At 47.8% G+C, this 16,061-nt stretch overlaps 1 protein-coding gene across 1 annotated transcript; it reads left to right on the top strand.

Moving 5' to 3' along the window:
* Positions 1-1,133: 1,133 nt before the first annotated feature.
* Positions 1,134-15,711, top strand: LOC149339347 (uncharacterized). Its single transcript, XM_089548095.1, has 2 exons — positions 1,134-2,653; positions 14,810-15,711. Exons 1-2 carry the CDS (start codon positions 1,302-1,304, stop codon positions 14,844-14,846), a joined length of 1,389 nt encoding a protein of 462 aa, XP_089404221.1. The 5' UTR covers positions 1,134-1,301; the 3' UTR covers positions 14,847-15,711.
* The last annotated feature ends 350 nt before the right edge of the window (positions 15,712-16,061 follow it).

Below are 16,061 nucleotides of genomic sequence, written 5' to 3'. Positions count from 1 at the left end.
CGTCCATGCTAAAGGTCAAACGTGGTTACACCGCCGGGACGACGCTGAAGGGCTCAAACCGCGAGCAGTATTGCTTTCGCAATAAAAGTCTTTCGGGTCGTAGCTTGGATTATCCATCAACATGCAGGCTTTCGGCGGTACGGAAATGCGGCTACCGCGTTCGCCGGGTGCCTCTCCTAGTTTCTACGCACAATAGGAGGGGGGGGGGGGGAGATGCAAGCAGACAGCCGTGCAACTTCACACACTGCTGATTCGTTGTTGTGACTGAAGGAAGGATGAAAATGAAAGCCCACGGTCTGCAAACTGGTTCGAGCTGGAATTGGTTTGGTTGGCTCATTGGGGTTTAACGTCCCAGAGCAATTCAGGCTATGAGGGACGCCGTAGTGAAGGGCTCCGGAAATTTCGACCACCTGGAGTTCTTTAACGTGCACTGACATCGCACAGTACACGGGCCTCCAGAACTTCGCGCGCTCCACCGAAATTCAATTAAAAGACTGAAAGAACGCACGCATGCCGTAATAATCGCGTCCGCCGAAGCCGACTGTATAACACATACTCCAAACCCGGTATCCCAATCGAACATCCACTGCTGCTTCAACCAGCTGCTTTCACTCGCTCACGCCCCTGAGCCATGATGGAAAGCACGCGTGAGTGCGCCAGCCATACTTTAATTTCTACCTCCACTGCTCATCTGCATTCTTGCGATCGAAAGATAACACTCCACGCTCGCGTGTGATGCCTCACAACCCGCATATCTCTTACTCTGGAGTTAAGGTTAAAAAAACAACAACAAATGACATGGCGGTCACCACGTGCCAACGTGATATTCAGCGACAGCTTTAAATTCGATATACTGAGATTGAAAATATGAGCGCGACCACTTATCTGTGTTCTACGGCGCTCTTTTCGGCATCTCACACACAGCTTGTTCGTTCGAAAAGCCGTCGGCGTCGTAGTTAGCAGTTGTCGGCACCGCGCGTCGGAAGGAACTTATTTGCCAACCGTTCGCCGCAGAATGTTTCCATTCAGCGTTTCCAGCAGCATAAACTTACTGGTGCGTGGTGGTGGAGGGAACGCGGCTTCGTACGTCGAACTTGGCTGGGAAGTGGGTGGTGGTTGTCGTTTCGGTGGGGAAGTGCGTGGTGGTGGAGGGAACGCGGCTTCGTTGCTGCAGTGAGTAACTCGGTAGCTGGTGGACGCTTCGGTGTGTGTTCCGGCCGCCGGCTTGCGTCGGTGGCCGGTGTGTGACCTATCGACGTACTGTTTTGTTAAGGTGTCCTTCGGCTGGCGGGCGCCTCATTATGGTGAGCCAGCCACCTACAAAGGCTCTGGCCTTTGATGTTGTCGTCCCTGAGGGGGCTAGTCCGGAGGATGTCGTCGATGCGACAGCCTCCGTTGTTGGATTGGAGGAAGTGTACTGCGTCCAGCACTTCGGTGGACGCAACTACCAAGTCACTGTGAAAAGTGAAGCCGCCATGGCTAAAATCGTTGAAGCTTCCTGCCCCACCATCGGCAAGGAACGCGTCGCCATCGTTCCCCTGAGCCCGCAAGTGACCCAGGTGACTGTTCTTTTTCTGCCCGCACGTGTACCCAGTGACGCCCTTGCCAAGGCTCTCTCCCCTTTTGGCAAGGTGCTGCACATCAGTCGCGGCGTCATGGGATCGCGTCCCACTGTCACCACCGGGACCCGCTACGTGCGGATTGAAATGAAACCAGAGTCACCCGTACCCAACTACATCAAGGTCGCGGGCCACCGCGTGACGTGCGACTACAAGGGCATGCAGCGCGTTTGCCGGCGTTGCGGGTCCACTGCGCACTTCAGGGCACAGTGCACGGCTCCTTTCTGCGCCCGCTGTGGGGTCTTTGGGCACCAAGGCCAGGGTTGCGTGCTGCCATGTCGTCGTTGTGGTGATCCGCACGCTACTGTGGCGTGCGCTATCAGGCCCTCGTACTCGGAGGCTGCGGCCCGCCCTGCGCCCCCGCAGGCCGCTCAGGGAGCGGTTGAAGCCATCAAGGAGACCGGCGGGTCCAACACCGCCGCCGTTACGGGTGCTTCCACTGCGTCTCAGCGTCGCTACGTGGAAGAGCCGGAGTCTGCTGTTGATGCGTCCTGTGCTGCACCAAGCGAGCAGACAGTAAAGGTTCCTGCTGCGTCAGCCTCAGTCTCTCCGAGCGTCCCTGATGAGACAGGGGCCGAGCCTACTGTGTCCCTGGAAAAATCTGAGGCTGAGAACGTGCCACCCTCGGAGCCCGCGCTAGAGCCCGCGGCCAGCGTTGCGGTTTTGAGCAGGGACGCCGACATAGCTAAGGTCGACGGTGACGACAGCAGCTTGACGTCCTCGGCCTCTTCAGTCAACCTCGTCATTGACGAGACTGTCATCACGCATGAGGAGGACCCGACGCCGCCATCGTCGTCTTCGTCATCGCTTGTACAAGAGCCAAGATCATCTCCAGACGCTGACCCTGTGCAGTCGCCGTCCTCTTCAACATCGAGGATCAGCGCTAGCACTTCTAGCGAAGAGTCGTCGGATATTGAGATGGTCGCTTTAAGTTCGAGCTTAAAGCGTCCACATGCGTCGACTACGGACTCGGACAGTTCTGCCGGTCGGCCAAGGAGGCCTCGTGCCTCCTCTGGTCCGACCCTCCGCAAAAAGTGAGGTGGTTTAGCGCCGTTCGCGGCGCGCTTTGTATTGCCTAAGCATCACAACTGTTCAGGTTTCATTTTTCATTTCCAAAATGACTAACCTTCAAATTATTACTCTTAACGTGCAGGGGTTCCGCAGTGTTTTGAAGCAGGCAACGGTGGTCGCATTCGCTCGTTCCTCGGGTTGCGATATCGTCTGCCTGCAAGAAACCAATTTTTTTCGTCTCAGTGACGTGTTGACATTCAAGCGTAGGTTTGGCATCGATGCCTTCTTTTCGTACGCCAGCACGCGTTCTAGCGGCGTTGGCGTTCTTGTTTTGAACCGCTCACTGTTGCGCGATCATCATGTTACCTACGATGCGCTTGGACGCGTGTTGGCGTTCGACTGCACGTTTAACGCACTTCACCTGAGAATTCTTTGTATTTATGCGCCTGCGCATTCCAATTTGGTAAACGCATTCTTTAAAGATTTAGATGTGCATTTTCTTGGAGGGCGTAATGTTGTGATGTTGGACGATTTCAACTGCGTGCTCGATACGGTCGCCGATGTGCAAGGCCCTGGTAGGGGTAGGCCAGGCTGGAATGCGCGTGAGTTGCGCCGCTTAGTGAACCATTTCATGCTCACGGACGCGTATGAGCTCCTCTATGGCAACGTCTTTGTGTGGACTTGGCGTCGCGGGTTATCGTCGAGTAGGCTAGACAGGGCGTACGTTCCGGCGAGCCTTTCGCGGTCAGTGTGTGTAGCTAATGTACTGACGCTGCCATCCTCGCCGGTGCACATATCAGACCACCGCCCTTTTCTTCTATCACTCACGGTTCCGGCGCCTGCAGTATCACCCCATAGACCATGGCGGTTGGATGTACGCATACTTCACGACGCCAGCACTAAAGAGGGGCTCACACGGGTCTTGCGTTTTTCGGTTGTTGGGGCGGTGCCTGGTGACTGGGACCGTCTGAAGGAGCAGTGGCGTCACCATTGCGCCGCATCTGGTCGAGCCCTTAGGGCTCGCGTGTCAGATGAGGTGCGTGTGGTGACGGCGAAGCTACGTATTGCTCAACGCACCCCGTCACCTTCGTCGCTTATGTGCGCATGGAAAGAGGAGCTTTCGGAGCGCCTACAGCGTCTTTTACGTGCCTCCTCTTTGACAGCGGCTGCATGGCGTTGTCGACGCAGTCCAACTGCTCATCCTGAGGTGCTTCGGTTGGCCCGCCAAGAGCTGTTGTACACTCAAGGTGCCCCTGCGTTTACATCTTGCGCCGGGGCTACGTCCCAACCAGGTGGCAGGAATTTCAGTGCGTTTTTTAGCCATTTCAGGGGTATTGCTCAGTCGGTCATTCTAGTTGATCGCAATGTCGTTTCCGCAGCCCCATTTTTAGCAGGCTTGCCGCAGGTTTCAACTGAACTCCATGACGGCCTTATGGCTGTGCCAACAACAGATGAAATCAAGGAGGCGTTGGACTCCATGAAACGAGGCTCAGCGCCTGGTCCAGACGGCCTTCCTGTGGAGTTCTATTTAGAATTTTGGGATATTGTGGGCCCTATTTTCTCGGAAGTATTAAAAATATGCTTTACTGAGCACGTATTTCCTGAATCATTCAAAAGAGGCTGCATTGTCCTTATTCCTAAAAAGTCTCCTATGTCGACATGTCCGGCAGATTGGCGCCCTATCACCCTGCTAAATTCAGATTACAAAGTATTAGCAAAATTACTCGTTCGTCGTCTACGAGCTCTCCTCCCGTCACTTATTTCCTGCCACCAGGTTTGCTCCATCCCAGGCCGTGAAATACACAGTTTATCTTCTGTAACGCGAGACATCCTAGCGTATACTTTACGACGGCGCGCACAGGGTCTTCTTGTTTCCCTTGATCAGGAAAAGGCGTTCGACTTCTTAGAGCACGAGTACATTTACGGGATGCTGGATGCTTTCGGCTTCCCACCTTCTTTCGTGCTTCTCATTAAAGAGATGTACAGAGATATTTCAAGCACTCTGTTCCTCGATGGCCGGGAAAGTACCGCATTTGATGTTCGCCGCGGCGTCCGTCAAGGTTGTCCGCTCTCCCCCCTTTTGTTTGTCTTAGCATTAGAGCCTTTCCTCTTGGCAGTCAATCGCCACTCCTTTATTAGAGGTCTGGCTTTGCCAGGCAGCGAAGCGGTACGCGTCACTGCTTATGCAGACGACATCACTCTGTACTTAGCTGATGAACGCAGCCTGCTTGAAACTTTAAATGTTTTCCGTGAGTACGCCTCCTTGTCTGGGGCTGCTCTTAATTACTCGAAGAGTTGTTACTTTTTTGTGGGGTCTTCCCAGACTCGTATTACATCTTCAATACCTTTGCAGTGGTGCGCGCAGATGCGCATTTTAGGTGTGACCTACGACTGTGCTGGAATATGGAATGGTGTGTGGTCTTCGGTTGTCGAAGACATTACAGCTCGTGTGCGACGGGCGCAGACATTCGAGTTGCCTCTGCTTGAGAGGCGCTACCTGGTTCAGTCCGTCATACTTGGTGCCTTCTGGTACCTCTGCTACACTGTTAAACCACCCCTCCGTGTCATAAGGCGAGTGCAGACTACAGTTTTTTCGTTCTTTTGGTCAGGCGGAACCGAGCTTGTAGCCCGTGCTGTTCTTGGACAACCACGGGAGAGAGGAGGGTTTGCCTTTCCAAATTTGTCCGTCACGTCCTCGCTGTTAGCGTTGAAGAGTCTTTTGCGTATCCTGCTAGGAAACGCATCTCCGGCGCGAATCCTGGCTCGGTACTTTTTGGGCCCTTCTTTACGCTTTTTGGATCCGGCGGCCCCTGTTAATCATGGACCCCAGTCAGAGCAACCTACCGCTTTCTACGCTTCATCAGTGGCCTTTTACAGGCATGTAAGAGCAGTAGCACCTGCTGTCAACATCGTTGCAGACCGTGTGGTGGACATTATGGGCACACTATTGTTACCTGTTGTGCCGGCGTCTCGCCGCTCACCTATGCGCCGCGTTCAGTGGGCGCGTTTAGCGTCGACACCTCTCCCAGATCATCTACGTGACTTTGTCTGGAAACTTGGCTGGGCAGTTCTCCCTACTTGTGATCGGTTAGAGCGGTGGGGTGTGTTACGCTCCAGTACCTGTCCGAATTGCCCGTTCGCGGAATCTAATCGCCACGCTACAGTCACCTGTGTTGTAGCGCGTGTCTTTTGGCGCGCGGTTCATGCGGGATTTCGTGGGCAGGGCATTTCGTGCTTCGTCTCCCGCGGCCGCTTCCCCAGCGGCCGTTTTGCTCGCCTGTTAATAGTTGCAGGTCTTTTTAGTTTATGGCGCAGTCGATGCGCCGCGGTCGCTAGTGGCTTTCGACGCCGCGCTGTGTGGCCAATTCTCGGCCGTCTCCGACGGGAGCTGATTAGTTTTTTGTCCGAGGAACTCTTTTTCTTGGGTGAGGAAGAGTTTCTCCGACAATGGTCATGCCCATTTATTTCTGTTAATAACGGTCGTCTTGCCTTGGTTTTTAGGCCAAACTGGCGCTAAGGTCTCCTTTTCAATGTTTCAATGACTAACTATCGACTTTTCGCTCTTCTGTCAATCGGTATATATGCATTCTAATTTTACATTGCCCATTCCTGTTAGTTACTTAGAAATGTTTATGGTACCTGTTTAATTGGCTCACCTTACATGCTTAATGTCATGTTAATGTGAATGTATCTTGTAACCTTGGCATGTGTACATATGTAAATAAATTTTTTCTAATCAGTTAGAGAGCTTCCGGCAGGAATTCGAACCGGCGACCTATAATCGGGGCTGCGGGTGTCCACCGAGATGTGTGAGACTGTTACTGCAACTTCCTTTCCTCAAATCCAATTTTCGTTTCCTTCATTATGGCATCTCTTTTTCTCTCTCTTCTTTCACTCCCAACTACCTCCCTTTCCTTACGGCGGGGTTCGGGTGTCCACCGAGATGTGAGACGATTACTGAGATTTCCTCTCCTGAAAAATTCGTTGCGTTCAAAGCTGTTTCCAACGGGCAAAGGCGTGACGCTGAACGGGTGATGGCGTTCCGTGGACTCCCTGTGCTAGTGAATACGGTGTCTTCACTCACTCTCATCCTCCTCCATTCCCTTCCGGCGAAGTTTAGGTGTCCACCGACAAATGAGAGACAGATACATTTCCTGTCCTCAAAAACCAATGTACCGACGAGCGAGGCGTAGAACCGAATGGGCGAATGCGTTCTATGGACTCCTTGGCAGCGTTGCAAGACGCTGTCGCGTTCCACTCTTAGGGGCGAAGCTTAACATCTTAACCACACATAAGTGACCACACTTTAGGTCAAAAAGTGCCCCCCTGAATTTTGACGGGTGTCCACCGAGATATGTGAGACAGTTACTGCGTAATTTCCTTTCCTCAAATACAATTTTCATTTTCTTCATTACGGCTCCTCTTTATCTATCTTCTTTCACTCCCACCTCCCTTCCTCTACGGTGCGGTTCAGGTGTCCACCGAGATGACAGAGAATTACTGCGCCATTTCCTTTCCTCAAAAAGCGTTGCGTTCAAAGGGCAAGGCATCGCGCCGAACGGGTGGTGGCGTTCCGTGGACTCCCTGGCAGCGCTACAACGCGCTGTCGCGTTCCACTCCTAAAGGCGAAGCTTAAGCGTCATTAATTAGCAGTTAATTAACATTCATGCACTAATCAGTAATTAACAATTAATTAGTGATTTGCCATCACTTAGTAATTAGTACTCAAATATATGTGACGCCACCAGTGCCACAGAAACAGCGGAGGTGGTGCGGAAAACGCTTCCGCCTCTAACCACTTTAGACAGCCAAAGTGCCCCCTGAATTTTTTTTGTTCATCAGGACGGAGTTATCTACCAAAGCACTCCAATTTCAATTTGACCGAAGCGTTCTGTAGAGTAGCGAAGCTGCTGAAAGCAAAAATGTTGTTATGCGGAATGAAATGAGAGAAGTGGGTACTTTTAGTGAAACTGGTTTACATATTGGTGGCTTGTCGCAGTGCTGTCTGGGCAAAGACGGAAAGAATTCTAGCGAGGGCGTTAGTTTAGTTTCAGCAGCACTCTACGGAGCCTAGCTTGGTAGACGTCTTGCACTAGAGAGTAAATGCAGCTGCCGCAGAGTTCAGCTGCTTGTCTTACAGTACACTGAATGGTAGGACAGGTATAGTTAGCTTCGTATAATTAGGCGAAAAGGCGCAGAACATTGCAAAGATCACTATAAAAAGTTCTAGTCTGAAGCATCATGAACCACATGGCTTATCGTGGTATATTTATTTATTTATTTATTGTACACCTCAAATGCCCCTGAATAGGGGTATTACAGGAGGGGAAACAATACATAAAATGAATCTGAAATGAATGACATGGGGTTTAAAACAGAACATTTTCAATAGCTTTTTTAAAGTGGACGGGGCTGGTGTGGAGTGCGGCATCGGCAGGAAGGCCATTCCAGTCTACTGCAGTCTGGTAAAAGAAGGAATGAAGGTGCGTAGTGGTGCGTGCGCGGGAGGGATAAACGGCTTTGCTGTGACTGGTGCAAGGGGACACGTGATGAGCTGGTTTTAGATTTGCGAGGGATAAGTGATAAAACTTATGGAAAAGGATGAGTCGGCAGATTTTGCGTCGCTGCTCGAGGTCAGGCAGGTTAGCTTTTGACTTCATGGCAGTCACACTAGAATGATGAGTAGTCAGAATGGATGAATCTAGCTGCACGGTTTTGCACTGATTCAAGTGCTTTAGTTAGATAAGAAATGTGAGGGTCCCAAACTGCGCATGCATATTCCAGCTTGGGCTGGAATATTCATATGTGCATATATATGGCTTTAGGTTTTTTAATTAAAAAAAAACGAATTTTTTTTTCTGTGTTTCTTTAGGGTGAGCTAGGGAAGTCAAGTTTAGTCCGAACTTTTTCACAAAATTGCGGGTGACCTGCCGAATCATCACTAGGAAATGCACTGCAAAATTATCGTGCTGCGAGATGGCTTGCATGATATGCTACCGAACCCCTTAGCGGAACGCTCCTGTGACCGTGAAAGAGAACACTGTTGAACCGGTGCTAAGTGTGGGACTAAAGACTGGAACAATGCAAGATCCGTTGTATTGCATGTGTAATTCTAAGATGGATCAATTCAGCATATTTTGTTCCGCCTTTCTTCCCTGAAACAGAATTTTTTATTCTGGGTAATAATGCGCACCGAGAACTATCTACGAAGAAATAACACTGAACAAATTTCAAGGAAGCCGAATTTTGTGTGGTACGGACCTGCTTTCTGTGCTGTTTCTTTTTGGTCTCTACCTCTAAGAAAATAATAACTTTAGAGACATTTTCGAGTACCATTAAAAGTAATTTAGAGTGCATTATGGTTCACTTGGCTGAGCTCAAAATAAAGCAAGCTGAAGATGCTCTATTTCTTTTTCATAGTCCACAGTTGATATCAGGACTCATTGCAGACAGAACGAGCCGGTATGCTGCTCTTGTTAGTGGCATACACATGAATAAGCAGTACAACATAAGGAAATAAATTAATCGACAATATGCAAAACCCATTCGCAAGCAACGAAGAGAGTTCTGTGTTCCTTTTAATTTTGCTGTAAATAATTTTTTTTTTTTCGATTGTATGAAAATCTAGAGAGAAGGACTTTAACCAAATTTGGCTGCGGAAGTGCATTGCTGCCTGCTAGTAGGATGCTCGGTCACTCAGTAGCCAGCAGTCTGGCAGTACCTCCCACATCAGTTACAAATTCGTAAGCCCCGCCGCGGTGGCTCAGTGGTTACGGCGCTCGGATGCTGGCCCGAAAGACGCGCGGGTTCGATCACGGCCGCTGGGGCTGAATTTCGATGGAGGCCAAATTCTAGAGGCCCGTGTGCTGTGCGATGTCAGTGCACGTTAAAGAACCCCAGGTGGTCGAAATTTCCGGAGCCCTCCACTACGGCGTCCCTCATAGCCTGAGTCGCTTCGGGACGTTAAACAGCAATAAACCAAACCAAACCATACCAAAAAAATTCGTAATACGAGCAATGCGCATGCGCAGTGTGAGGGACATTTTGAGACAGGTATTTGAGCAAAACACCACTCGGTTGTGTAAAAGGTGAGATTGTTTCTGATGATTTCCAACTTACCGAGAGAAAACGCATTTTCATATTTTTGCTCCGATTTGTTTGGATGCTGCTTTACAACTCCACCCTCTTACTCAAACAAGCACTCGAAATTTACAAGGAATATGCAGGTAGATATGCGAGTCTACGTAAAAATGCGATAGTGAAAACAGTGCGAACACTTTGTACCGCCAAAACAGTGTTTAGCGCTTATGTCCCAGCCTGCCAGTCAATGCTGCTCTCCAGACCAGACAAGCTGGGCTTACCCGCCATGCCTGGCCAACCTAGTGCTGCTATTTCGAGCACGAAAAGAAATAGTGACAGGCGATGTACGTTCTTTGATGCCGCGTCGCTAGCCCCTTATCACTGTCTGCGCGTTCTTGATCGAAGTCTGCCTGCAGCAAAAAAAAAAAAAAAACACTATTATAGAGAACGCAGTCCACGGCACTCTTCCTTTATATTTTTTTTAATCTCGGGAGCTCTAACGCCAATCAATTTGAAAGCGGAGATTCTGATGAATGAGGAGAATGTGTCACAGATGTTTGTCGCTTTTGCTGCACTTTTTTCTCCTAATAAAACTGTATGGTGCGAAGGGCGCCCTAGGGAAGAATTCCTCATTAATTACACTGACACTGGCACTGACACTGACATACACTGACATCGCTCGACACATGGGGTGCCTTTGCACTTGTCTTGTACGAAAATGCGGCTGCCGTGGCCGGGATTGAACCCATGATCCTTGGGATCAGGAGCCGAATGTGAAATCTCCGAGCCGCCGCGGAAGGCTGCTGTTAGTTACTGTACACCATTTCCTCACAAGTGCTAGCATTGTCTAGAGGAGTATGAATTATTTAGCCACGAATAGTATTTTTGTTTCAATACCTTTATTTTACAAATCTTAGAACTTTAATTATTCTTCGAAACTGCGTTGGGAGTGGTCTTTTTGCTGAATCTCGTTGATTAGTAGTCGCGCTTCCCCAGTCGTCTTGTTGACTTCGTGTCTACGAATGCTCACTACACTATTTATAATGTAGCTAACACGACAGAAATCCACTTCGGGGTAAGACAAGCAAGTTTGTTGGTGTAAGAACCGCGCCACACCACACCCCACCGCCAGATATTGATTGGCGGTAGAATATGGGACGCAGTCTAGTGCCATTGCTGGTCGAATAACGAACCAGTATGCTCAATCTCTTGAGCTGGCAGTGATGGACAGGCTTGCGTTTCGCACGAACAAGCGTCTGAGCTTCACATGCGGGGCAGCCGGAGTCTGGGAATCAACACAATCCATTTATGGGAGAGATGGAAATCGAGATGGCTCAAACTGTAAAAGAGCTAACAATCGATTCAGCGCGCGCCATTCGACCGCACAAGCACGTGAAGTAAACAGTCTTCTGAGTGGCCCACGCTTTCATGTTTTTCCTCTTTCAGGTTTCCTAGCTATTTCGTTCTCATCTCAGCCCTTAAACTCGCACTACCATCGCGACACTTTGCTTACCATCGCACCAGTGTCTTCTGAGGTTTTAAGAAACAATAAACAACTGAAGACTACTGCGCGTCAAAGGCTGCAGAAAATACTTAACTGCTTAACTGCGAGAAGTCAGGTTGCCGGGGGGACAGTTAGATGAGCGTCTGTGTAATTATAATTCAAAGGGAAGGTTACTGTAACAGGGGGCGGTAGAGACTCAGGCGGCTGGATGGGATTCGAAGTTTGCTGTACTGGGAGGCCACTCCTGTCACAGGACAGCGTTAACTGGAGATCTGTTGAAGAAACTTTTTTCCTGTAGTTGGCGGTGGCCTGTCGGATTATTATTATTATTATTATTATTATTATTATTATTATTATTATTATTATTATTATTATTATTATTATTGTTGTTATTGTTGTTGTTATTGTTATTGTTGTTATTGTTATTATTATTATTATTATTATTATTATTATTATTATTATTATTATCATTGTTGCTATGATGTGCATAGCACAATATTGCTGCTCGAGCGTAGATAAATTTACTTCCCGCATGAGCAAGTAATTATCGCTTTTCTCAGGCTACAGTTTGGTCTCTCCCGACCAAGTAACTTTGAGGCATTTTTTTTAAACGCGAATTTTTGTAAAAGCACTGATTTTTATTGCTGTCAACGTGCAATGACAAAGAAATGAAACGCGACCAGGACCGCTGAAGCGGAAACAGTAAAACTACAACATTTTAGACAAGGGAAACCGAACATTAGTGCACTTGATTTTCACTTCACGAAGACCGTTTCGTCTTGCACCTCCAGGAGGTAATGTCCTTGCATTCTTGTATTCGCATTACAAATACCTGTTCGCCTTTCACTTGTTGCTGACAGTTGACTACAATGCAAGACCGGCAGTGCAACGACGAGCAGTATCTTCAGTAGGGAGACGCAGACAACAGGGAGCAGCAGCAGGATCAGTAGCAGCTATCAGAAGCTAATTATATCGTTTATAGCAGATTATATGCAATAAAATGGGTCACATTATGACTTTTAAATCTCTTTATGTCTTTCAGTGAACGCTGAATACGAAACAACAGCATTCATTGTGTAGCTTCATGGTTCTCGTATTGTCTACTGCGCTTGTGGCTTCTGCCTTCGAGGGTGTTTTCCTCCAAATTACACTGCATACAATGAAGCTCTGAACGGGGAGACCTGATGACAAATATGAGGCGGTCATGACGCAACCATCAAATCATGAGCATTGCGGGTCCTAAGTGCAAACACATGTTACAGTGGTATATATTCAGAAACAGATTGAACGCTAAATTTAACGAAAGAAATAAGTAAGATTTAGTTTTGAGAGAGCTGACTACACAACGGTGCTAACCGTTTGCTCCACTGCGAATTGTTTCATGACACCTTGCTTTTCCTTGTGCCGATAAACTGTCGACAGAGGTTGTAAAATGTTGGCGAATCGTCCTGAGTTTCTACAGCTTCTCCTGAAGAAAAGAAGTGCAGAGTGGCTTTCGCTGTGTCTACTTTTATTTGGTCTGCAAAACTCTTAATGGGTCACGCCAGAGCGCTTGCCGTCCGACACTAAGGACGAATTACTGCCCACATCCTCCTAGTGCCGACATGCATCTTCATTCGAAGCTGCCAATACAGATGCCTTGCAGCAAAGGAAAGAAGCTTTCCGTGCCTTCTATTCGTGTTCACTTTTTTCTCTCCATGATTTTTCAGTCCGCATGAGGACGTGCGAGTAAGCGCCCCGCAATGAGACTATTTTTGTCTTCGTCCTCTTGTTGTTTGGCCTCGTGTGTGCGCTTCCGATTTAGTGTTGGTGAATATAAATTGCTCTATTTGGGAGGGTGCTCGACAAAGAATAAGAAGTGCTGAAGGTCTATCTGCAAACATGCTATGATTTGTGCGAACGACCGTTTTGTTGTTTTCTACATTCACCGCTGGGTCTTTGGGCCTCGAGGGCGTGATAAACATGCTGGCGTGGTGCTTAGTGTCGCTGTGAGGAAGCACCTTTTCGTCCCACGGATTTTGCATACGAATAGAAACTCATAGCCAAATATTTTTTTCCTTATCTGGCCCTGTCGTCGTTGTTACGCAGAACTCACATCCAGTACGCTCGGTGAGCAGCACACGCCTATGGGATCGAAAGTTTTGTACAGAAGCGCTTCTGTGCAGCAGCGGAGTGTACATGAAACTAAAATCACAAATATAAACTCTTGAAAAGAATGACAAGTGCGAATCGCAACTCACGTGAATGGTAAGGGAGTAGAGTGCAGCATCATAACAGTGAAAAAGAACGGCGCAGGGGGAACAGAGAGTTAAAACTTGTTCAAAATTAGTTCAATAAATACTAATTTTCAAGACTAATCCAGCTCCAGTGATGGCCATTCAACAACAAATGTTGTGATTTTTTTATGAACAGATGGTGAATGACGCCTCCCAATGTAAGAGAATGACGGTTATGAATCGATAATCTGTGCTTTGCTCTACAATTCGGGGCGCACGAAAGGCAATGGTGAACTACGTAACAAAAATCAGGGAGTTTCTTGGAATAAAGAGCGGTCTTCTAAGAATCCATCGTGAAGTTCGGGGAGAAGAGCATCTATTTCTGAGCGCACACACATAAATTATCAGAAATGTTTCTCTCCCCAACGTCGTGGGTGTGACAGCAAAAGTAATAGTATTCGTCGCCCTCTATCCTCTCTAGTTCGCATTCATGCGCCCACTCAATGACAAGGTAGGTGCCACGCGCCGTTTCTAATGAAAAAAAAAAAATCATCTCAGACAGTTTATACTGGCCTCAAGAATATCAGTTAGATTTGGAATGCAGAAAAGCCAAGTTTTTTTTATTGACATGAGCAAACTTTAGCGATAAGTGTTAAATTGCTGGAAGCCGAGATTTAGAAATACCGCGATTTGTCAAATGATCATTCGAGGTATCGGTAGGATCACATTTGTTTTGAAGATGCGCCTGACTCTAGAAAAACCGAAAAAAAAATACATGTGGCGAAATATGGATGAAATTGGCTGAGGGCGTGCTACCATGCTGATCCTCTTCATAAATGGTATTTACCGCTCTCGTAACCAATGTAGTAAAGCAACCAACAGCAAAAAAAAAAAAGTCCCTGCTTGGTTTAGCGTAGTCACAAAAAGAGTTCCTATTTTGAAATGTGCTTGCTTTGTCAAAAGTAAACAGTCCAAGGGATTTGCTTCTAAGTCTTGTTTCCAAGCTCTTGTAGAATACGCGGAAGTCTAGCTTTCTTAGGTTTCAGAACGAAAGTCGGGAGATTTAGAACACTGGTGATGTATAATAAGCAACACAGCATAGCCCAGGAACAAATCCTTCCGGCTCTATAGATACTTTGAAAAAGGCTGTACATGAATGTGTATATAGCTCGTAAAAACGGTAAACCACCAGCAATGGAACGTTTTAAAGCACGAAATCTCTGGTGCACATTTTATATTTTGCGCCAACTTGGATGGTATCCTCCTCGTACACCTAAAGAGCTTGAAAGATTTTGGTTACAATACGTTACCCCAACTTCGATCTCGCCTACAACAGCGAGGGCTCTCTAACTAAATCCTTATTTTTTTTTTTTTGACAGTGTGGGAAGAGGCTGCGACTGCTCCTTGCCATTTTGAGCATCACACTTCCTCGCCTGTTGGGATTTCTTCGAAGAGCGGTTCTCCAAGTGTACTTTTGGGTCTTACAGGCAATTCTAGATATGGACCGACTGCCGTTAAAGGCAAGGGACGAGAGAGGTTGGCGCAAATCCGCTGGCCTCAATCCGTTGCTGCAAAAGCGCCGAACGCGCAGTTTTTGGGGCGAATTGCGACAGCTGACACGTTTAAGCTCTTTTGCATTGTACTTACTTTGAAAGGCGCCGACTGCTTGTGACAGCGTCGCGACGTCTGTCTGTCGTCACATTTTATCCTTCCTTTCCTTCGCTCGAACTTGTCAAAATTCGTCGAGATTTCCGCCCCCAGCACACCTTTTTTTTCCTTTTCTGGTCGGAGCTGGGGTGCTACGAAACCTTGCCCATGTAGCAATAATCTGGGCTCTTTGACAGATGTTTCCCTTTTACATTCAACTGAAGGCTCAAATCGTAAGCTCAAAGGAGAAATTCAGTCGTGGCTGGAGCTGTTTTGAGGCCATCAGTAAAGCTTTGTCATGCTCACCAACATAAAAATAATTGTTGTTCCTAGCGGTTAAGAAACTGCAGCAGTGGAGCATCTGATTCAGAGACCTTTCAGGGACCATTCAGAGACCATTCGTAACTTTTTTTTTTCAGTACTACTTTATTTTTACGGGAGAAGACTGACACGCCTAGTTCGAGACAAATATACAGGATTTTCAAGCGGAAATACCTCGTCATTAGCAGCGAGCGAGAATTTTAAAATAGTCACTAGGTAGAAAAACACAACATAACATTTTATCTGTCGTCGAAACTGTTTGGAGCTCAAGATTAGATAAAGACGAGATATGACGTTTCAATAAAAATCACTACAGAAATTAGCCGCATTGTGGTGAGATCAACTTGGAAATGACCTCGAGCGTCAGAGCGCGTAATGGCAGCACGCAAGGTAAGGAAAACATAGCAGTAGGATTTAACGTATATTTATAACATTACTTTCTAGCAAGTACTTGCGTGTATTAATTACTAATACGGGCAAGTACTTTCGCGTACTTGCGCTAGTACGTGCGAGTAAGCGCAAGTAATTGCGTACTTGCGCTAAGTACGCGCGTACACTTTGTGTCCTGCGTATGCCAAGTACGCCCGCTCCCCTCCTTTCGACGCTGTTTCTAGCGGGGAGTGCTGGCATTTATTCAGCAAGAGCGAATCACGTGGTTAGTCA

This window comes from Amblyomma mixtum, chromosome 6, assembly GCF_055824585.1.
Source record: "Amblyomma mixtum isolate Tamu chromosome 6, ASM5582458v1, whole genome shotgun sequence".
In the NCBI taxonomy this organism is placed as follows: domain Eukaryota; kingdom Metazoa; phylum Arthropoda; class Arachnida; order Ixodida; family Ixodidae; genus Amblyomma; species Amblyomma mixtum.
Note: the sequence above shows the minus strand (reverse complement) of the source record. Positions and strands in the feature narration are given on the sequence as shown.